At 36.8% G+C, this 24,764-nt stretch overlaps 1 protein-coding gene across 4 annotated transcripts in view; it reads left to right on the forward strand.

Annotated features, from left to right (window-relative positions):
- WDR25 (WD repeat domain 25) overlaps positions 1 to 24,764 on the forward strand; it is a 70,645-nt gene that overhangs the window by 21,195 nt on the left and 24,686 nt on the right. For all 4 annotated transcript variants that reach the window (XM_064460767.1, XM_064460768.1, XM_064460766.1 and 1 more), the window contains one exon: positions 15,982 to 16,129. In XM_064460767.1, the coding sequence (XP_064316837.1) occupies positions 15,982 to 16,129 (148 nt within the window). The remainder of the gene's footprint in view (positions 1 to 15,981; positions 16,130 to 24,764) is intronic.

Genomic DNA, 24,764 nt, shown 5'->3' on the forward strand with positions numbered 1-24,764 from the left:
ATGACAAAACCACAATAATTATGCAAGCTTTTTACTTGCTTTCTAAACTATTGCTGTAGAGTAATATAGCAGATACTCAGAATTGTACAAGTTAAAAAGTATTTATAGAGTCTTTTACCCACACTTTTATAGCAGGACTTGTCACTTGAGCTGTACTACTAGTTTAAATTAAAAAAAAAATTAATTATATATGGAAAATAGCTTTGAAACATTTGAACTACAGTAATAATAATCCCTCTCGAAGGCACAGCTTCTTGTATCTTAAATTGCTCTCATTTTTCTCGCCATGTGATAGCCAAGTAAAATAAATACACAATTTTTAGATGCTTATCAGCTTTAAGAAAAAAGTGTGTTTTTTTTAAAATTAATATTGAGGCTGTGTTTAATGTTGTTGAATCTATTATTAAACAGCCCACTAATGTCAAAGTCTTTTGGAGGATGTGAAAGAAATAGCTAGCCATTCTTTCAAAGTAATTTTCTGAATCTTAAAATTTGATGCAAACTTCTCTGCTTTGTATTAATGAAAAACATAGTCAAAGAACTGTTGTTCAACTTCAGGTTGCTGTATCATTGTACTACATTATAGGAATGTAAGCGAATACAGAAAACCCTCTCTGACTAGATGTACAATAGGTTTGCAAATTATCTACCAATGCCCTTTGGGATAAAGGCCTTCATGAAGTAATTGTCGGTAACTTACTGTTGGGTTGATTTACGTAATAGGTTGTTCTTCAAGATTTCGCAGGAGAGAGATTAAATGGTATAAAGTACGAAGTATAGAAACTCTGTAGGGCAATCTAAATGATGTTATAGGAACTGATCTATATTACAAAGAGGAATATTAAACGTATTTGCAATCTTCTGTATTTGTCATATGAATGCCAGGGCCTTTTCTGTCTAATGGATTGCATAGATATGCAAAGGAGAAATAACAAAAGCTAATCAGTTTTGTTTTATGTAAAGCTGTTAATATGTAGATACTTGAGTTCCTTAAAAAAAAATAACTAAGTATTCTAATGATGCATGTTGATGTTGTATAAATTGCTTGGAGAAGAGGAGCTGCTGTAATCACTTCACTTGAAAAGTGAATATACTTAAAAAGAAAATAGGGTGACATAGCCAATGTACATCTGCACTAAAATTACTGTGAATTAGTCAAGTCTCTGTTGACCTGAGACATTTGGTGTAATGTTGGTGGGGGCTTCACCACTAGGGAAACAAAACAAAACTGTACCTCTCTTTTTAGTGTAGAGACACACAGATGTGAAGAGCAGGAATCACTGCAATGGCCCCAGCATGCTGGAGATAAATGTGGAAGTGAAATATTTTTGTCTGTAACATGCGGGAAGCTGGAAGGGAAGGTGAGACTTCTGTTGGTTACAATAACCTTCTTGGCATGCTTACCAGCCCTGCAACTATGCAGTGCCCCACCAGTGGGCTAAGGAATAGTTATGGTGACAGATGCACTGGATGAAAAAAACAAAGTTGTGGTGTGTGTTTGGACGGAAATTGCAAAATGGGCAAGTTGCTTTACAACTAGCTTGTTTCCTAGGTAGCCACTGCAGAGCAGGAACAATCTACTACGTTTAAATGTCAGGAATACATTGAGGGAATACCTTTTGTGTGCTGCTGCACACATTAAAGAAAACCTATGCTTTATGGAAGACAGCCACCCCCATCTGTGGTGCAAACTGTTTGCTTTGAGTCAGCAGATCTTATAGGGTGCACTGAATATCCTGGGAGCCAAATGTGAACCTTTGAGAAGTCCTGAGGTTTTTGGAGCATTCGCAGGAGACCAAACCTTGTACCCACACACCTTTGTCACTTGGATCATAAACTTCCTGTGTGTTTTCCCCATTACTTTCCCCAGTTCTTAAAGACATGTAAAAATCATAATAGCTCAGTAATGGTACAGACAATTGTTATAAAGCAGGATGTTTTCCACAAGAAAAATAGGAAAGGTTCTCAGTCTGGGAGTCCCTGGTATAACTTGAACAAATGGAAGCTCCTATATTGTACATCTGTCCTGCTAAAATAACGTCTTGTGGAGAAAAATATTGAAGGAAAATCTAGGCCTTCAACCCAGGTGTATTCTTCAGAGGAGTTTAAAAATATTTGGTATAATTTTAAATAAGCTATCAAAATAAATTATCTTTTTTGGTGCTGTCTTGTTGCCCTGGTTAAACTGAATCTAGTACAAAGTTCTCTGCTACAACTGAAGTTTAGTCTTATATTCAGTGTCACTTAAATGATCAACCTACTTGTTGTATTTCTCAAGCCATATTCCACTCCGAGAAATGAAAAAATCTTCTCTTACTTCGAGACCTTTACTGCAAGAACTTAATCAAATAGTGGGCTTGCAGCCATCTTTTCACGTGTTTCCGAGCTCTTGCAGGATAAGGCTATTTCTGTGGAAACGAATCAAGCTGTTGCTTGGCTGCCAGGTGGCTCTGATATTTCTTCCTCTGAGGGTAAAGATCACTCCAGCTTGTTTAATTGTGTAATACAGCTTCAGTAAACTGCTACTACAAGCTGTGGTGGGCAGTCCTGAATTAACTATTTGTCTGGATATTAAAATATGTAGCCAAAATCAATTTTCTTCAAATCCATGTTAACATTGATCTTACACCTTAATATACGTTCAAATTTTTGCAGTTTCCAATGTGTCTAGATTAGTATAGTTTCCAGAGGTTGCAGCTTCCCTGCCTTTTACAGACACAAGCAAGTGCTGTGTGTAATGTGACCAATTCACTTGCCTTCACTTGAGGTCTTGGTACTGCAGAGTTTATGCTGAAACCAGCAGTGGAGGGAGCTACCTAGTAAAGAGGATGCTGAACTCGTCTGAAGAGCTGGCATGTCTGTCCAAGGGCATTTGCTGCCAGCTACACTGCTGTGCCACAAGTGTCTTCCTGGCCTTTAAAGGGCTCTTAGCCTACAGGGCTGTATTCAGAGTGGTCTGATGTCAATGAAAAGCAAAGTATTTTCCCAAATCTTGGAATAGGGGAAAAGGGAAAGAATGTTGCTCTTCCCTCTATTGCATCTCTCTTCTTTTGGAATCTCTCCTTTTTAAGAACAAAGAACAACTGGGAAAACTCTAGCTGTCTGCCCAAATAAAAGTCAAAAGAAGTATCAGTTTATTTGGAGGTCTTGATCTCATAATGTGAAGAATTTATGCTGCAAAACAGCTGCAATTTTCTAGTGTCTTTTAAAATATACATGTGATATAAAACATTCTAACAAACAAATACATGCTTTTACAGAAGGAATCAATGTGTTTTGAAAGTCTATCGGTGTAATTTCCCTGAAGTTTTTAAATGAGCAGGCAAGGTAAAATGGTTTCAGGAGAATTTTGTTAATAATGATGTTTTGGTTTCAAGCAAGAAAATAGGACTGTGAAGATTTCACTTGGCAATGTAGAAAAAAATCCATAAAAGTAACAAAAATAAACATGTCAGTTTTCTCTCAACTTTAATGCTGTGAAGAAATGGATCCAATAAAAAAATGCTAGCAATGGCACAATGATTGGTTTGAACAAATTTGTACCATAGGTTCTAGCTAACATATGAACTAAAGCTCTAATACATATTCCCGGAAACTAAGCTGCTTTTCCACACCATTCTGTGTACCTGCCCATCTTGATTGTTGTTTAAATAGGTAATAAAATGTGATAGTTCTCTGGTTGTTCAACACATCTCCTCAATTTTCAGTTTATATTTCTCCCGCAGGATGGCAGTCGTTCCTGTAGAGAAACTCAGATGAAGTGTAAAGAACACTGAATTTTGTTAGTGCTTCTTTTTGTTGCTTGCTTCCCTGGATGGAAATATTTTCAAACAACAAGATCATCTTACTGAGCTTGTTTTAATACTTTTATTTTAGTGGGGGTGGAACCTGTGCTGCTAATACTATTAATTAAACAAGTGAGATATATCGCTCCTGTATTGTATATGTGTTTAGTTTGTTGGAACTGATTTTGTCGCCTTTTAAATGTGCCTTGTATTCCACTGTGATACTAAAAATAAATGCATATGTGAAAATTGTAGCCCTCAGCCCTCTTTAAAAAAACAAAATTCTCTGCCACATACACTGTACATGAGTAAAACTCAAGGCTTCATGCCATATCTTAACTAGAGGTTCACTGGAAACACTGCAAAAAAAAAACCAACAAACTGAAGTCAGATGGCCCATGGCTGTTTTATAAAACTCACTCAAACACACACAAAACCACCCAAACCCCCTTCAAACAAGGAATTGTAGACTGGTTTTATTTTCAAGTGAATATGGAAGTACTCCAGCATTTAAAAATGCTCTGAAGTTTCATTTTAAATATAGTGTGTGTATATGTAGGTGTTTAGTACTTTGACTCTGAAACGTGTATTTTGAGTTGGCTGGGGAAAAATTTTGTACTTCTAAATCATGTGGAATCATTTATTCTTCAAGTAGATGCGCTGGTTCCAAGTCTTACCCTGCTCCTGCCTTTAGCCTGTAATTATCAGAGCTGAAAAATCAACTACCGTCAAAGTTAATTTTCCTTTATTTTGAGTGAGATGTTCAAAGCTGGAGTACCTTTATAACAGATGATAGGTCAAAGCTTGCACAGTAGCAATCATACTTTAATAATATGATACTCTAAAAATACTATTTCATAGGTAGTAGTAATGTCTTAAGTCTGCAGTTACTGGATCCTTGGGAACGCAGATTATGTCTATGGGATCCATAAAAAGTGATTAAGAAAAGTGCATTACTTGACAGTCAGCTTAAGGTAGCTGCATAGGCTGTGTCCCCATTGGGGCTTTCTTTCAGTTCTGGAAGCTGAAACAGATTGAAAGCCACTTTAGTACTGATTTTTTTGGAGGTGCTGTTGATTATCGCTGCTTAATTTCTCCAACAGTATCCTTTTAGAACTGTATTTAGTAACAATGTTTTGTTATTGTTCTCCTGAGCTGTGCCTGTGTCAGATTCTGCCCTGCTCATCTGTAGGAAGATGTGTCTGGTCCGTGTTCAGCCACAAATTGTTCATGTTGTGGCGTGGCTGTGCTGGCGTGGCGAGAGGATGCCGCTCTGTAAGCATCGTGTGTGCTGTGCTGTCACAACACACTGAGGCCCTGACAGCTCTCTCTGACATGTCTCCTATCTTTGAAACTGTTCTTCAGTCACTTTGCTGTGGCAGAGCCATGTCAGAATAACTGCTAGATTAGCCTTGTAAGTGCACCTGAAATAACCCAAACTTTTGCAGGGATGACTTATCCTGATTTTGAGGGAAACGATCTTTCTGGTGAAAAGTGCAGCAAAGATTAGAGAATCTCTAGACTGAAGAGAGAAGCCATTTTCAGTGCCTAAAGGTGAAGAATCACTATGTATTTATTGAGCGTAAAAGTAATTTTATGATATTTTTCTGGACCCAAATGCTTATCAGGTGGTCATAAATATATTGTCTAATTGCTCTTAACTGCATACTTATGCAGCATTTGTATGAAACCACTAATTGCTTAATCAGAAACTAATAGCGGTGGTAATATTCCCTCAGTTAGGAGGGCAAGTTATAGAAGATGCTGTAACATTGAGAGATTAAAATCCAAATTTCGAAAGTCAATCTGAAACTTAACATTTATTAACCCCCTGCCCTCAACTTCCATTGGCATTAATGACTCTTCTTAAGTGCCAATACACCTGGAAATTGGACCTGGATCTTAATTCTTACATAAGCAAGCAGAAGGTTAACAAACTTTAAAATTGCAAATAAAAGAGCTAAAATGAGGATGATGTAGTTATTTTGAATTAGAATACCTCTTTTTGGTGAGTATTGCATTCCTCTCTAAAATGGGGGTATGACTTGTAATGAAGTAGATGTACTCTTGAAGTTAAATATTATAATGGTCTTTTAATGGCACCTTAATGGCCTCTCTGAGGACTTGCACTGAAATAATTTTACCTTATCATAATTGCATTTCATAGTGGACTGTAGCAGCACAATTTAAGGTCTCCTTAATTTTTTCATTGGTTTGTTAAATATAATAAACCCTCTAAGTTACCCTTTTCTTAAATAAAAGAAGTATTAGATTTTTTAAATTGTTGTATTAAGTATATCTTCCACACCCAAATACTTCGTCTGTCTCAGCAATAATAAGGTAGTAACTGATTTTTGTAAAATTTTATCTAAATGATGAAATAACAATAAGTGTATATTGAATTGATTTGCTGTCCAAGAGGAGAATTTCTCAAGATACTCTCTTTATTTCATGTGTATGTGTGACTCAGAAACTAGGTGTTATGAAGTAGTAGATTATTACATATCTAGTGCTAATGCTATTCTGAGCAAATAGCCTGAAAGAAGGTGTCTGTTCAGCTTTGTTATTTTTGTGAAGCCCAGGTGTTGAATGGAAATAGTTCACTATAAATCTGGCACAACTTCAGCTCAACAGGCACAGCTACAGATATCCCATAATGAAAAGAAAATTTTGAAATTAGTTGCTGTGTCATGAAAGCACTCAAATATAACTGCTATTGAATAACTCTGAAACTTTTAACTGTGTTTTCATGTAAATGACCTGGCAGGCCAACATTTTACCCTGTTCATACTCTGACAATTTTATTTCAGTTCTTATCACAGAGGTGTTAGTTTCGGGTAAGCATCATTCATAAACAAACTAATTCTAATCTGTAGCTTCAGTTTATAAAGCAGCAGCACCTATTTCTGAATAATTATGTAATACTCTAGCATTTATTTACTTTAATTGAGCAATTAAATATGTTATTAGTATTCTGTTATTTCATGTTGCGACATCCATGCATGTGTTACTTGTCAATGTTTAACAACATTTCATCCGGATGTGAAATGCGTGTGTATGTGCTATCCAAACAACTGCAAGCGAAGCCCTCCCTTTGAGAGGGTTGTGAAATGCTGGGGGATCGAGCTTGTTTGTCCAGAAACTGCATATAATTAACAGGGGAATAATACTGAAAACCAGCAAATGGAAATAATGTCTTGTCCCAGCTATCCATCTTGTCTGTTTTTCTGTAATTGCAGACATGAACATCCAGGAAATAGGAATTCACTAGTGTCCATGTTTTCTTTACTTTTTCCATTTCCAAATTGAGGGGATGGGAAAAAGTTATTTGCAGGTGAGATTAGTATGTCCTGAGAAAAATATAGGATGTGGGGTAAAACTTTAGCTTTTAATACAATATTAATATATAATTTAAAAATTCTGTAATAGGAATGTCTATGAAATGTTTATATCAGTCTTGTTCAGTCTCTTACCATTACCCTTTTTTTTAAAAATAATTTGCATCTTTCTTAAGAGTACTCTTTGCCAGTTTTGACTTTAAAGGCTCCCATGGAGACTGCTTTAATTATTTATATTGGCAAAACCCCAGCACACCCAGCCAATTTGTATACTTCAAAATTATTTATGTTTTCAGTTTTTATTGGCTGATTAGATTTTCCTAGGGCTACAAGTTTGCTTTTGAAGTACGGAGCTGTAGGTGTATTTCCAAGATGTGGATGGCCAACAAACAAGCTTAGGTTAAGTGTAGTAGCTCTTGTTATTCAAGCTTTGCTAAGAACATCCCCTTATTGTGCATAATCAGATGGATAGCTCTCGCCATAGTGGTGTGGGGGTTGTGTTCTCTTTTTACAGAACTCTCTTTTTTTATTTACCTTGTCTCTCCCTTTGCCAGCTGAAAATGTCAATGTTTTACCTTAGTCTATTAGTGTTTTCTTAAAATCATTTTATAGGCTGCTGGCAGCTCAAAGTATGCTTTTGAGTAGGTTTTTATTTTCCTGTTAATGGCAAAACCACCAAAACAAAGCTTTGCAATTAACAATTATGGAGCCTTCCTTGGGGAAAGGTCTGCTGAGTTTCTATGGGAGGGAAGATTAAAATAAACCACACCGAATAATTGGAAATGTATTTCATAGGCATGCTTAGTAAGTTAGTGTTGCCTCCTGAAGCTAAATGTAGTGCTTGTCCTTAACTCAGCCTTTGCTGGATTCACCAGGACCAAAGCTTGTTGACATATTTGCAAATCAGTTTTCATACCACCACCTAGTTTCTAGTAGTGCTGCTAACTTGGTTACCAGTATGCTACTATTATTAAAACTTACAATGCTTTTGCCTGAATAAAGCACCCTACAAAATAAGAGCTATCTTAAGATCTAATGTATTGATCTTTTTTTTTTTTGTAAAAGAGAAGATTTTCCACCTTGTTGGTTTGATAAATGTACTTGAAACATGTTCATATTAAGACTTTTGGTGGAAACAAAAAAATGAAGTAAGCCCTTATGCTGGCTTTCTCAGCTACTTGAATTTATTATATTTTGCTATTTTCCATTCTCTTTGTTTCTACAGTAGTGAGACTAGTCTAGTAACAAACTATCCAAATACAAACTCTTATTTGGAGATTAAAGCAATAATAAAGTTCTCTCTTTTTTATCAGTCAGTAGTCCTATGCTTTGGATTAGTAAGATAATAGTGTTTTGGGTTACATCTGCTTCAAGAAAAAACCCCAGTGGTAATCTGTAAGTGCTTGCTCAAATGACAGTGTTGATATATATTTCTTATACTGTGTCTAGATTAGGAAGATGGATGCCATTTAAAATATGTTCCCTAGCACACTTTTAAACATTCCTGGAGCAAGTGTTCAACACATCTGAAAATGTGTTCGCTTTATCTGGTTCTACAGAATCCTGCTGAAAACTCTTTTTTGGCACACTTGGTTTACAACTTAAGCTGATATGCCCAAAATGTCACTAACCATAATCTATGTAACAATCTGAACGTCTATTTACATCCTTCATAACTGTATGAAAATAAGTTTATTAACACTTACAGGTAATACACTAAGCTAGACCTTAGCTCGTAGTTTTTCCTGGACCTTAGCTCTTAGTTTTTACACAGTTTAACTACATGTTTAGACAAAGAGTGCAAAGACTGATCCATTTTCTAATTCTCCTTTCAACAAATTTTACCTTCTACTTAAACTATAATATTTAGCTCGCTATTTTGAGAAGACAGTAATTGAAATAACAATAAAACATTAGAAATCTTCCTGTAGTTACTAGTTATTAAATTCCTAGAAATGTATACATATTACATTACATGGCTTTTCAAGATCACAGTTTTTCAGTCACACAGTGCCTTAGAGAGGCTTAGGCACACCTACCAACTCTAATGCTTGGCTATTTATTGCTTTTCAGCCCTTTGTTGCTTTTTTCCTGGCTTTCTCTTGCCTCAATTCTATGAACAAAAGACTGTACCTGTGCATGTGAATTACTTTTTATCCTTACCGCTGTTGGTTGGAGATACCCAAGGGGCAGTTTTAATTCTTGCAATCCTGCCCAAAGCTTCACCTCGTTCAGGTGGGGATTCTGAAGAAGCAGAATTTTGTAATTTTTTGTGGGACTACTTCTGCCCTCTGGCCCATTGACTTTCGAAGAACCTTTTCAGTTTTGAGCCTGCTTTGCAAGCTAGAAAAGACATTTTCTGTAGATAGTGTGGGGCTTCCTTCTTTATTGTTTGTTGTTTTTTTTTTTTTTTAAATTTTCTGATGAGATCAGAAAAGCAGTCAGGAAGTACCATTCCCTTGAATCTATGCATGCTAGCAGATATGACATGTTCAAATTTCAGAGATGAATTCAGTTCTGCATTTAAACAAAAAGGAAAAAAAAGAAAACCATCAGTTTTTTTTCTCCTGGAGTCACACCAGGGAGCAATGTTATTCCAGAAAGGGAAAGGAGAGGGTCATGTCTCTTCAGCCTCATAAGTCTGTGGAGCAACCTGAGCATGCTTTGGAAGGAAGCAGCCTATGTTCTAGTCAAAGCACTGTAATTCTTCATGCTTCCTGTAACTCAGTACTATCCCATATCATCCTTGAATGGGGCTGTTTCTTAAATGCCATCTTTGTATTTAGATTAATCAAGGAGTTGGAAACAATTTCTTGCTGGCATTCATGTAGTAAGAGCCATTGACAGAGGAAGTTGGTAATTACAGAAGAATGGCACAACTCGTCTCAATTGAGGGGGAAGCGTTCTGTTATTTTAGTATGGATGTTATGTTGAAAGGAACGGAATCGATCCATTAAAAAAGTTTTTAATTTTGTTATGCCTACTCCAGAAATTAATTTCGTGTTTAGTATTCTTGACTGGCTCTGCTGTAGTTCCTTTATGTGTGTGAATTCAAAATACATACAATTTAATTCCTGATACTTGCTTCCAACCACTAATTTATCACAGTTGAATCATTGTTCTTGGGTTCACTGTGCAATTAGTGACTATCTGTTTGAATAGACACACCTTTCTCTTTCTAGAAGTAAGGCTGGTATATTTTCTTTTCTGCAATCTAATTTGCTTGGAGGCAAGTGCATTATAGATAATCATAGAATGACAACGGAAGAGACATATTCAATTCCTAATTTAGCAGTCTTCATATCACATTACTTTGGTTACTCTGCTTATGTTGCTGTGAGTTTTTTTTTCTAGGAATGAATGCCTAGTTTGGATGGTCAGTAAGATAAAAGCCTTTATTTTGTGTCCTATCGGCTGCTGGTTGATAGCATAGCAGACCCCTGATCATTCTTCTGTGGCTGCTGTTTACTTGAGTATCAAGTGCTTACCCTCGCCTGCTTTCTTTTGTGACTTACTAAGAGAGTTTTTATTATCTTCAACTCAAAGCCCCAATTTTCAGGGGTTATTTTCCTGAAAGCTTTCAGTCAGAAAATAGGATCTGGAAATATATCATCTATGATAAATCTCATCTGTTACATTGTTTAGTTGCTTACATGATTTGTGAACTTTTGGTCTTGAGGATAAGGAGGTCTGGTTATATTACCTAAAGTGCTGGTTGCAGTATTTTCACAACGTTCCTAAGCTAAACAAGGAAAGCAAGCAACTTCTAAAGCCTTTATTTCCAAATATTATGAAGAATGTGAAAGAGCAATTGAATTACATCATGCCTCGGAGAAAGCAGAAAAGAAAATTGCTTTTGTAAAGAAATCTCTAGTATAATTTTGTCACTTGGCTGATTGTACCTGCCTTTTTGGCCCCATATATTAAACCTAGCAGATAACTATGTAATCACCATGCTTTCTATAATATGAGAGGAAATGAAATGAAAGCAATTGATGGAAAAGAAATGGAAAGCCATTGCTACAAATAGTGAAGTACAGAGGGATAAAACTAGTAGTGAAATATGAAGTAGCTCTACACATTAAAGCCAATTTTAATAAAATTGAAGAAAAATGCAATTAAAGTGTTCATGATACCTTAATGCCAGAAAAGCATTGAAGAAAATATTTGAAAATAACTAGCTAATTTCAAAGCTTTGAGTCTTGGCTGTTTATTTCTTTCAAATATTGGAGAATTCATTAGTTCATAATCCTAGATTTAGGGGAGATAATACAGTAATATGTGTCTTTTTTCCTAATAACAGTTGCATATTTCATTCATTTCAGGATTCTTTGTAAAGGGAAAGGATGACCTGATTACTGTTAATAACGTAAAGCATGGCTTGAATGTGTGGCAGTAAGCAGTATTTTCAGAGTAGCAGGCTGAAATGTGTGCTTTTAACTTTTTAACTGAGCAATTAAAATCACATCTGACATCACAAGATGAAAGAACAACCTAAGGTTTAATGAGAATTTAGTATTTCATCTAGAAATAATACTGAGTGTCTGTAAGATCTGAGTCTTGATGTCAAGCAACAATGCTTAAAACAGTTGATCTCTTGGTAAAAATGAATATAAATCTGTCCTCCTTTCAGGCAGATGCATGATAGCGTCTAGTCCTATAATACTTGATACACATGTTTAAATGCCTATGAAGGAAGACATATATCTCAGCCTGTGTATTTTTTATTTAACTGTATTCTTGAAGTACTTGACTATCTCAGTTGAAAGAAAAACCCTGAAATGACTTTCATCCTGGAGAATCTGTTAATCTGGTATCTGAGTGTTTGGCAGAGAGAGGCAAACTCACATACAAAGGACTCATCCCTTTGCAGCTTCCTTCCTGCTTTTTTTAATGACAGCAGCTGCCTATACAGAGTGAGCACCAGCTACTGAGTAGACATTCATCTGAGGCTTTGGATAGAGTGTGTTGGAACTTCCCCCTAACCACATTTTCCCCTTATTATGATTAACCAGTAGAAATGCCATACTGCAGGAATGGGAAACTACTTAGAATCTCTGAGAAAATGCAGACTTGTTGGTGGCTTTGTGATGATCCGTTGATGGAATTTGAAGCACCTTTCCTTGGTAGCGAAATACTCCATTTGTTGGTGTAACATGGTTAACATCTCTGCCACTTCTAGAGACAGAACAGTGTTTGTAACTTGGGACAGATGCATTCTGTTACAGCTGAGTATTCATAGTTCCCACCTTTTCATAATTTCTTATTTGTACAGACGGTGCATAGCTTGTCCTTTAATAGCCTTGTTTTGCGTTCTGCACAGCCGATTCTGTTTCTCGGTATGGCTCACCTTTATATGACTTTCTGTGGGCATAGCTGCATCTCTTAAGTGATTGCTGAAGAGCTAACTGTAAATACCAAATACCACTTCTTGCAAATAGCAAGTAGAGCTTCCCTTTCCCTGTGGAAGATGACTATTGAAACTTAAAACTCTGAAATTGTTCTGGGGATGTACTGCACAGCATCCCCCTTGCAGTAGGGCACACACTAATCTGTCAAGGTTACATTGAGCTAAATTTAGCAGATGTGAGACTTGATGGAAAAATCTCAGGCAGGTCATCTGGAACCATATGTAGGTTTGAATTCACCTGGATGAAGCTTGCAGAGCATTGCCACTGCACAGCAGGACAGGGTCTGCCACCCTCTGCTGCTGCCTTGTTCGACTTCTCTGTCCATTAAGCTGTGAAGCCACAGCAGAAGTGGCACCTCTCAGCTCAGTGATATTTAAAAGCATGTTTGTGGGGTCCAGTGAATTTGCACTGAACTGTATCTTGATGGAGGTCTGTCCTATCTTTCTGATTGAACCAACTGCTTGTATTGGGCATAAACTGTGGGGTTTGGTAGCATGGGCTGCACAATTCTCCTGTGTGGGAGGAGGTCTTGAGCTGCCCTGTGCTGCTACAGCTGGTTTCAATTCATTCTGAAATGGATGAAAACAACTCACTGTGGGACAGAACTTCAGAGACGCATGTGGTGCCTCCGTTCATGCCTACTGAAGAAAAAGAGCAGCTGCTGAGGGCAGAGGACACAAGGAGACACATGAGGGAACATGAGATTGTGTGTGAAGACACACACAGAAGGCAGTGAGAGGAGATAGGGGAAGAGGTGTACAACTGGAGAGAAGGAGCAGAGAAGCAGTAAGAAGCAAAGAGCACGGGATGAAAACAGTAAGATGCAAGATGAGGCCAACAGGAAGCTTCTAGGCCCTGACCCCAGCCTCCTGCAATGGCCGTTGTCTTGCCAAAGGGATGTGGAAGGGACTGAGCATAACACCTGGTGAAAACAGGGGAAGCTGGGGTAGGAGTAGGGGAGAAGTGCTGCACTGAAGTGGGTCCTGGGGAGGGAAAGTGCACCCCAAGTGCTCATTTAACTCTTGGTCTTTTTCCTCAATACTTGAATCTGTAATTAAATATTTATCTTAATTGGCAATAAACTAAGTGAATTTTCTCAGTCAAGACTGCCTTGCCCAGGTGGTTCTAATTCCAGAAGGAACTGCAAGACAACCATTACCTGAGCAAAAAGAGCTGATGGAATGCGTAACAGTGGAGAGAAACATGGTATTTGGTAACTTGTCCTTGTGCATGGTCAGTGGTCTCATCCACAGGAGTAGATAATTTGTTCTGTTTCACATAATGGAGGGAAATGTGTAGCTTTAGGGCTGCATTTTTTCCATTTATACAGCTCTTTTTAATCAAGGAGGAACTCAGAAATGCTGTTGGACCTGCTTTACTTCATCTTCTTGTGAAAATTGAGTTTTCCTACTTAATCACTACAACATGACAGAAAAATATCCAAAGCATGTACCACCTGTTTTTCCTTTCATCTTGACTCATTCATTAGCTTCCTCATATTAAAAGCCCTCCAAGACACAATTAACCCTTTTTTAATACTGTGAAGCTTGAAATTATCATTAAAACTCATTAAAGCAGAGAAACTTGCTTTCAGAAGCAGTTTAATATTAAAATTTTCCTGATTTCTCTTCTTGTGGGTAGGGTAGAATACTTAGAGTATGACCATCACGGTTCCAGTCTTCACTGACTATTCAAGTAATTAATGATAATTGGTTGCTTTGCATTGCAGAACTGCGCTCTGTGCTAGAAGATACTTTGGTGAAATAATTTTCTATAATGGAGTGTTGTCTTCTGAGTATGGATATATAATGATATTGTCAGCAAGTCCTTTTTGTCCAGTAAGAAGAAAATATAATTGAAGATAAAAATATGTTACCAGAAGTCATGCTTTTTTCTCCCCCTTTATTATTCCCCTGCACTGGGAATTGTGCTGTTGCCACAAGAAAGCAAACATCTACTTATGTTTTCTGATTTACTGAGTTGTTTTTGTTTTTAACATCCTTTAAAATGCAAAAACATGCAGTCAATTTTATTTTGGTACTGACTTCATTGCTCGTGTCAACCTACATGAAAGTTGAATTTGATCTCGCTTTAAAAAAAATATTTTTTTTTGTATTCTGTTAATTGCCTAGTCTGTTTCCAGCATTATATAAGCAGTCTTAGAATTGAGAAATTGATTGGTTATTCTGAATTTAGTCTATACTTTCTAAGCTCATATGCAGCATTGTTTTTATCCTGCAAGTTTTTGCAGGATGAAGATGACTAATCGCAAAGAGAAGTACCATGAAGTAAAATGGTGACTTTAAAGCAATAAACTGCCTTGAGTTTACTGAAACTGCAATAAAACTATCATGAAGCACTGTCAAATAGTTGATTTATTTGTGCTACTAATATTAGAAGAAATGGTTGTAGCATTTGGTATCCATTTTATTAGACAACTCAACAGGTATTTTATTGTACAGTCATAAGGTATTTGATAATTTAGCTTTTATTGAAGCAGAATATTCATAGGGAAAATAGTTTTGATATTTAGCCTTTTCTCACTGAAGTGAGCATACTGGATCTTTATATGGGTCATTTATTCCTAAACGTCTAATTTTATCTTAAAACTGTGACAAAAAGAGCACCGTGAGAAGGATGTGCTTTTGATTATTGTGAACTATATTTGGTAACTGAAATTATAATTCAGTCTTGTTCTATTTTCTATATTATATTATTTGGAAACAACTGCCTTTCTCTTTAAAAATTATTTAAAAAATATAAGCAGGACTATCTATGTTCTGAAAATATTATCTGTTATATACTTAAAAATAATTGGATAACTAGTAGAATATGATTTTCAGAAGTGCTCAGGATCAACCTAGTTCTGTCCAGAAGAAACTGAGAAAGGAGAAGACTCGGAGCAGTTCTTAGAAATCTCCATGTAGATGTGTGATGGTATTCTTATCTGCCTTCTCGTAAGGTTAAGGTAAAATTCTACTTAAAATTACAAACTGAGTAAGAAATTATGATAATAGCCTATCTATAGGCAGATGTGAAAATCTGTAATCTGCTAGGGTTCCTCTTACTCAATGGAAAGCAAGATATGTCAGGGGCAAAAATTTGGAAGAAAAATGATTTAAAGGGAAAATATATTTGGGCACATCCCTGCACACAGGTAGGACCGCATTATGAATGGAATAGTATGACATGAATTGCCATTGAGAGGAATGTAGACATTTCAAGAAATAATACAAGTCATAAAAATGTATCACTGATTTGTGCCTTGTTAATTAAATGCCCTAATTCTAATCAACCATGAAATTATTTCAGATTTTTACAGTTCAGCAGATACAACTTCAGAATTCAAAGCTTTCTCAGCTCTGATGAATTGCTGTAGCTACTTATCAGTACATTGAAAAAAATATTTTGATTCTTTATAAAGTTGTCCTTATCCTTCTGTTTAAGGTATGGGATGCTGTAGATACAGGCCGCTGTTTAAAAACATATTCTTGTCACTCCTGTGCTGTTCGAGCTGCCCAGTGGTCATCTTGTGGAAGAAGGATCCTCAGTGGAGGCTTTGATTCCATGTTGCATTTAACAGATGTAGAAACAGGTAAAGGTCACGTAAGCATGCGTTATAGCCCTATCTTTACTGAGTTCAGATAACTTTGGATCTCATTAGCCTTATTCTTCTAAAACCACAAATAAAATCTACAAGTCAAAGTTAGAATCTTGAAACATGTACTCACTAAAAGAAAAAATCTCAATAATTATGGGTAGTTGGAGATATTTAAGAAAACTGAAATATCTTTAACTTCATGATTGCATGAATTTCTGTTGTCAGATACTGTGCAGATGAACAGAATGAAATGTAATTTTTATGTTCCGCTGTAATCATTCATTAAAGTGTTTGAAGAGCCTCTTAAGGCTGACTTTGGTAACATTTATACATATGGTTAATTTAAATATAGGCTTGTACCTCACTCTCATTTGGGTTGGTTTTGAGTTTGTGCTTAAAGTTAATTAGGTGATTCCCCCCCAGGGGAGGACCTTAATTAGGAGTATAGAAACTTCAATTCTGGTATGAAACCTTGAGACTGAACCTGTGTTGCTTTGATGCAGTTTTGAATTTGATCTGAGATTTAATTGTTGTGACCTTAAGAACTAACTTCCTGAATGCTCTCTCTCCTCATGTCTCCTTCACAAACTAAAGTGCTTCTATCAGCTATATTTCTTCTCTCCTTTATTTATGTTATCAGCATTTGTAAGGCAGCATTCATTGGGGCTGTACATAATAGAGTACCTCTGTGTGCATATAAATGAAGGATTAGGCCTAAATTAGTACCTTGTCAACTGAAGAGATGCAATTTTATTTTTTCCATTGAATTTAATTTTTAATGTTTAACGCCTGCAAAGGTGCAATTTTTTTTGGTAAGACTACAAAAAAGAATCCTTACAAAAATCACAAGAAGTTCTTGTCTAGGAGGATTTTCTCTTATGTATGTGAGATATCTGGAGAGCAGAAGTCCTATTCAGATGACCTGGGAAAGTAGCCAAGGAAATTTGTGGATATTGTTCTTATGAAGAGAAGATTCTTTTCCATGCTCTAAGAATTTATTTTTCTCAACATTTGTCATGCCAGAAGTATTTAAATTCAGTGATGGCTGGAAGGGTGCTGTTGTAGTTTGGAAATGTGAAACGTGATACAGTTAAGGAATATTGATGTTTTGAGAACATTCAGGTTCTGTAATGGGAAAAACAGCTTTATATATCTCATGTAGTAGTAGTACATGAGGTTAATACACCAAGCTATTAATTTCATCAGACGACTTCTCTTTTTTTATTATTTTTGGTCTCATTGCAGCAACCTTCTCATTTCCGGTCTCGTATATAACTGAATTTTACTAATCCAGGGGGATTTAATTTTGACTGTAGTGCTTACAAATTCTAAACAGAATGGCTACTGCTATTAATGGGGTTTATAGTGGTAGAATAGGTCTTATGTGCCTGACTCATTCAGGCACATAATGTGGGGAAATGTGGGGATGTGGGGAAATCTTGTTTTTTAAAATCATAGAACAAATTCCAAAGATATGGAATTGTAATCATATACTTTAATTTCTAATTTCTCTTTGACTTAACTATCCAGTAATGGGACGGTAGTGTGGATTAAGTTGGTTGTAGTGGTTCATTTGAAAGAAGGTATTTCTAGTGTTTTAGGCAATGACAACAGTAACAAATACTTACCAAGTTTCAAAACTGATAAGCTTATAAATGGTTCTTTCCTTACTGACTTGTGAGTTACATAGTATTTCTAACTACTTAAATAAATTGTATGTGCAAAGGCAAAATGAATGCTTATAATCCTTGAAAATATCAGATATTCATTATTGCCTTATTTCAAGGACACAGGATTCCTTGTAGCTCCTGTGAACTGCAGCTGTAATGTTGATGTTTGGACCTGACTTTGTGATACACACCTCATTTGGAAAAGTATGATATGAGTGATTGGAATTTTATTCTGATTTCTCTATGCATGCAGGCCAGTTTCTGATTTCCTTCTATGTTGTAAAGTTACTCTCTTTTTTTCATACATTTCAGTCAATTCTTTTCAGAGAAACAGGGCAAGCAGTTTGCCTCTGGAATCCAGATCAATTTGATATAAAAAGCCTCATTTCCATTTGAAAAACACTAAGGCAGCTATAAGATTTTCATTTACATTAGTTCACTGAATCATTCATTCCTCCTCACTCTTCATCAGTGCTGAGATGATTTCTTTGATTAACTTCAGATAGATGTTAGAAGTGTTCCTTCACAGAAGACTTTTAGATACTTTTTTGGACTTTGCTCTTAATTACTTTCCATTGCTAGACTGAACTAACTGCCAGTGTGTTTAAATGCAGTAAATGCATGCTGGTGGGATTCTATAAATAATAATGCTGTCTTTAAGGCTCTGTGCTCTTGTCTTTTGTGTATGTTGTTCTGGTTCAACATTTTTCTAGTCATATTTGCTAAAGTCTGATCTTTCTTATCTTTGTTTTCAGTGTAGATTTTATATATCTGTGTTATAAAAACGGTCTGAAGATAATTACTTTTTAAAGTTTAAAATTTAAATACTTTTGAAAAATTTAGCAAAGGTTGCAAATACAGCTTAGTACATGTGTGGTATTGAGCGGCTCAGGCTCTTTTTGTTATTTTGTGTTGTTTTTCTCTTAGAAGCATAGTTTATGCCCTATTAAATCAAAATTGTAGTCTAATTGATAGTTGGTTCTGGGTCTGATGACAGCTGGTTATGAGATTCTTCAAAGGAAAGTGCAGGCATTGTTGTAACAAATGGTGCTAGAATAAATTCTCCAGGAAATTTTGTTTCTAAGCTTAGACTTAAGTTTTGGTATCCTTTGTCCTAGGATATTGCATTTTCTGGAGTGATTTCCTTTTTTTTTTTTTAAATCTTTGTGACCTGAACAATGTCAGAATAGAAACAAATACTTAAATCTCATTAATCACAAAGCAGAATTTTAGTTGTTGGCATAGAAATCCTGATGCGAGTGTAGAAGACACATCCATGAAATGTTATCCTGCAGTTTTACAACATCAAACTTCTTCCCCTTGTGTGTATTTAATGAAAGTTCTTATATATAAGAAGATCTAACATGCTGCAAGCAGGAAAAATGGGCTGATAGGAACCTCATGAAGTTCAATAAGGACAAGTGCGAAGTCCTGCATCTGGAATGGAGTAATCCTGTGCAACAGAACAGGCTGGTGCTAAACTGGCTAGAAAGCAGCTTTGCAGAAAAATACTTGGGGGCCCTGGTGCTGAACATGAATCGGCAGTGTTGTCTTGCAGCAAAGAAGGTCAGCTTCATCCCAGGTCATATTAGCAAGTGTTTACCTGGTACGTAGAGAAGATGATGCCAGGCTCTTCTCAGAGATGTGCTGTGGAAGGATGAGAGACAAAGGAGAAATATAGGGACACAGGAAACTTTTTGGCTCAACTGAAGGGTCATCAAACACTAAAACATGCTGCCCAGAGAGGCTGTGGAGTCTCTATATTTGGAGATACTCAGAACTTCAGTGGACAGACCGCTAAGTAACCTGCTGCAGCTGGACCTACTTTGAGTAGTGGTTTGGACTAGATGACCCCTGGAGGTCCCAGCTACATGATTTGTTGATTCTGTGATGAAGAACAGAGAAAGAGAAGAATTCATGTTATTGAGGCACAAGGGGTTCACTTGTCCTGGTTTGGTGAAAATAGATGTCACTGTATAAGTCTTCTTTTTCTAAATTCATTTTTTCTAGATTGTCATTTATTATCCTAAATGGTCATCCATCGTCCCAACATCAGAATGTCAAGCTAGGACTCTCCACAATATGGTTATCTTGAAAAATGTTGTACATATTCGGAGTATGGGACTGATCTAAAATATGCATAAAATGTTCAAGGAACACAAGGTTATTAATGCGTCATTCATGTGAGTGGTTCTGTGGCTACAGTTTGCATGAGGCAAGTTCAGTACTGCAATATGGGGTTTCATAAATGTTAGTAGATCCAAAAAATGCAGCTGAGCTGCCTGTAAAGATTAGTGGTTAATAGATTTCTTTATTGTCCTATTTTATATACATTATTTCTTTATAAAAATAAAACTTTTTTAAAGGTTTCACAAATGTAATAATAATGAAGCAGTCTGAACTGGTGAAACTCCCTGGTTTTGTTCATCTCTACTAACATCACACTTGCAGTTATTTTCTACTGGTGATAGTTCAGACACTGTTGTTTACAGTGTAGTAAGTAGTGGTATATTCAGAAAGTACTGAAAAAATGCTTTTGAAACAGTTCTAGGTCAAGTACATTTGACATTTAACTTCTGTTACATCCAGATGTAATGGATGTGCTCTACCAAGTTTAGAACGGTAACCGTATTTTTAAAATTTATTTATAACTTTTTTTTTTGGAGTATGTATTTTATTCATCAGTGGATTTTTCATTAGTCACAAATGAATTGGTACAATAGCATAGGCAGAACGTTGGCTGGGTCGATACTATTTGCATATTGTAGATACTTTTAATTTCTTTAATATTATGACAGAGGGAAGGTTCCAAGAAATTTTGGCACATTTCCTATGTTGCCAAATGCTGCAGTTGTATTTGAGTTCATGGTCTGAGTTTGATTTCAAATATGATGTCCTCAGAGTTATAATGGGGAATTTAAATTCACCATTATTTTGAATGTTATCTCATTAACAGGGCCAGGGTACTGAAATTAAGCTGTTGGTTTTGAAGGAAAGCTCAGACTATATATAATGTGGTCACTTAAATCTGGCTTGGTTTTTTTTAACCTGTTTTATTTTACATAATTTTGAGACTTTCTTAATGGAACATTTTGTACCTCCAAGAGGATGGTCCAAGTCTGCTTTTCTATATGTTCTTTCAGATTCTAATTTGGTAATCCTATACATATTATTATTGTTTATGTAGTTGTATTTGTTCACATAGAGTTTTAGTGCTCATACGTAAACATCACCTCAGGAGAGCTGTGACTTCCTTCTATTCTTCCTCTTTTCTTCTAGTACTATGTATATAGTATGTTGCTTTGATATGCATGAAGGTTTTACATGACACCTCAGAAAAAAGTCCAGTTGGTTGAAGCACATGATTGGGAAAAGCCAACATGGCTTCACTAAAGGCAGATCATGCTTGACAAACGCGGTGGCCTTCTATGACAAAGTGACTTGCCTGGTTGACATGGGGCAGGCAGTGGACATTGTCTACCTGGACTTCTCCAAGGCCTTTGATACGGTCCCCCACAGTCTCCTCCTGAGAAATTGATGCGTTATGGCCTAGACAAGTGGTCTGTGTGGTGGGTGAGGAACTGGCTGGCAGGCCACACCCAAAGGGTGGTGATAAATAGCTCCTCTTCCAAGTGACAACCTGTCACAAGTGGAGTCCCCCAGGGATCGATATTGGGCCCAATGTTATTCAATATCTTTATAAGTGATCTGGATAACGGCATCAAGTGTCGCCTGATGAAATTTGCTGATGACACCAAGTTGAGTGGGGAAGTAGACACTCCAGAAGGGAGAGCTGCTCTGCAGGGAGACCTGGATAGGCTGGAAGAGTGGGCCAGCAAGAACCTTATGAAGTTCAGCAAGGAGAAGTGTAAGGTCATGCACCTGGGAAAACATAATCTGGGAGTGCAGTACAGACTGGGATCCACCTGGCTAGAGTGCAGGTCTGTGGAAAGGGACCTGGGGGTCCTGGTGGACAGAAAGCTCAACATAAGCGAACAGTGTCCTGCTGTGGCCAAGAAGGCCAACAGGATGCTGGGTTGCATCAAAAAGGGCATCGCCAGCAGAGAGAAAGAGGTCATCATCCCGCTCTACTCAGCGCTTGTCAGGCCACACCTGGAGTGCTGTGTACAGTTTTGGTCCCCGCTATACAAAAAGGACATGGACAGGCTGGAAGGGGTCCAGAGAAGGGCCACCAAGATGATCAAAGGACCGGGAAGCCTGGCATATGAGGATAGGCTGAGAGAGCTGGGTTTGTTCAGCCTTGAGAAAAGGAGGCTTAGAGGGGATCTCATCCCCATGTACCAGTACTTAAGGGGCAGCTACAAAGAAGATGGAGACTCCCTTTTTACAAGGAGTCACATGGAGAGGACAAGGGGGAATGGACACAAGTTGCTCTTGGGGAGATTCTGATTGGACACAAGAGGAAAATTTTTCACAGTGAGGACAGTCAACCATTGGAAGTTCCCTCCCCAGGGAAGTGGTTGACTCGGCCACGTTGGACACCTTCAAGAGTCGTCTGGACAGGGTGCTGGGCCATCTTGTCTAGAACGGGCTCTTCCTGGAAAGGGTGGACTAGATGATCCCTGAGGTCCCTTCCAAGCTGTGATTTTGTGATTTTTTAAAAATCATTTTTCTTTGGAATGCATACAGGTATCTTTGAGCTGAGATCTCAAGATTCCCCCCAAAATTCAGCAGTTTTAAGTAATATGTTGAACATAGTTTAGTGGTCACTCTCCATCCAGGAGGTAACAGCATTTTGCTTTTAATACTCTACTAATGTAAAGTCCTTGCAGGAAGAAGAAAGAAAAATGTTTATTTTGGGGACATTTTGAAGGGTAAACGATAAAGTGATTTAATATTTCAAGCACCTTTGCATGCCAGAAACTTGTGACTATTTTGGGAAAAAAATTAGGAAGCATATATAGTCAGTATAACTATAGACAAAATGGATATGTAACAGCCAACATAGATTTGTTAAGAACAAATTATGTCTGATCAGTCTAATTTTTTCTCACTATTGCACATAAGAGAGATTGTGACTCTAATGGGATTCTTTTCTTTATATATATATTGTCTCGTGTCTTTTTGTAAATACTCTAGGGAAATTTGTTTTGATTAGCAAGATCACTGTCATGTCCTTGTAAGTCTTAGGCTTCACTTTCCTTTACAGATTAGTGTAAGGAAGTGAATGTTTTTGGATTAAGCAGGTAAGGGTGTGAACCTGAGAACCACAAAACACAGTTACAGAAGCATCCTGTGCTCAATGACTGTGCTGATGTTCTGTGAAAAATTCACAATGTTAAATAGCCTTTAAAATATCTGATTTAATAGTTGAGCAGTTTCACAGTAGGCTGCAGAATAAAGGAGCAGAAACATATGTTCAAGATCTTTTAACAGTTTTTTTTCATACTGTGTATGTTACTGGTGAGCCTTTAATGAATGAAGAATTGAATTAAAGCACTTAAGACACACTACAAAGATGTAGTAGATATTGTTACTGAAATTGTGAAAATTAAAGATTGAGAGAAACATTTGCTTTCTGCTTTGGAATAACAGCCTCTCACACAGGAAAATGATATGTGGTATGGATTTTGCCTCAATTAGCCAAATAGATTTTCAGAAGATGTAATTTTCTACAGTCTATGAACTGGCTGAATCTTTGTTATGCTGCCTTTAGGAACTAAAATACAATAAATATATACACAGTAAAGGTATATACAAGCTTGCTGATTTACACCCGTTGTACTCTGCTATGGGTAAAGGAGTCTTCTCCTCAAAGGACATCTTTTGCAGTATGTAAGATAAGGCCCCCAAAAGTTGAATGCTTAATGTTAATAAACTGAATAATTGTAGACAAAAATACAAATAAATGTAAATAGGAAATTCCAGAAAGGTGGAGCAGGGTCTTCAGCAAACACTGAAGCTGGATTTCCCAAGCTATGGGGATAGTTTCTGTCACAGTGTGGTTATAGCATGGGAAGCAGCAAATCTGCTCATAGTAGTAAAACACACTAAATAAAGTTTGTACAGAAAGGAGCTAAGAGTTCAATTAATTGTTTTAATGTACTGAATTGCATGAGTTATTTTGCCTCACATCATCTTCCACAGTGACCTGTACCATCTCTCAGATGCATATTTTTCCTAAGTTTCTGAGGTTCTGAATGATTTACGGTGTTAGAGGTTTCATAACTGTAGAGAATGTGCCTCAGCATTTCAGCCCTGCAGTCCTAATACTTAAAGGTAAGGGTTTAAGGGATGTATTCATATAGATGTTAGGAAAGTTCATTTTGCTGGGTTCAGGCATGTTTGTATGGCAAGCAGTTCTCTGTATTGTGCATAAATTTCAGTTCTAGTAATAGGAGCGTTTCCTTGCTGTACTGCTGTAATCCTGCCCTTCTGAGTATGGTATCTGCCACTTCTTTGCTCCCATCCTCCTCTTTTCTGCATTCCAGCCTTTTTCTAATTTTCTGTGACATAGCAGTGAATGAAATTCACGTATGCATCTAATAACACCAAACTCTCCAGAACACTGTTTACTGAGCTTCCAAAAAGAGACATTTGAGGAAAAAGAATGTTTTAAGAAAGACAGTTAAACTGTTAATGTTTGTCAGAAGGTTAGACGATGAGTTCCACTGGATCACTTATGTATATGTTTAAAGATATTTGAACAACATACTTTATGGACAGTTTGATGCATCCTTTATAAAGCTGTTTGACAGGATTAGTACAGGTAGGCTGCAGTTTTGCTAATTTCTGGCTGCAGTGCCATTAAAAACTTGTTGATTATACTCCCAGAGCATTTATTAAATTAGGTACTAGTAGGAACCAAATTCCTTTGGGAGCAAGGTGCTATTAAACTGACTAGTGAACCTCCATGGGGAAATTCAGTATTTTCTTAAGTGCTGTGGATGGGAGTAAGATGCAAATGATGCCTGGTAGTGGAGTACATGAGAGAAATA

The sequence above is a fragment of the Phalacrocorax carbo genome, chromosome 9, assembly GCF_963921805.1.
Source record: "Phalacrocorax carbo chromosome 9, bPhaCar2.1, whole genome shotgun sequence".
Taxonomy (NCBI): Eukaryota; Metazoa; Chordata; class Aves; order Suliformes; family Phalacrocoracidae; genus Phalacrocorax; species Phalacrocorax carbo.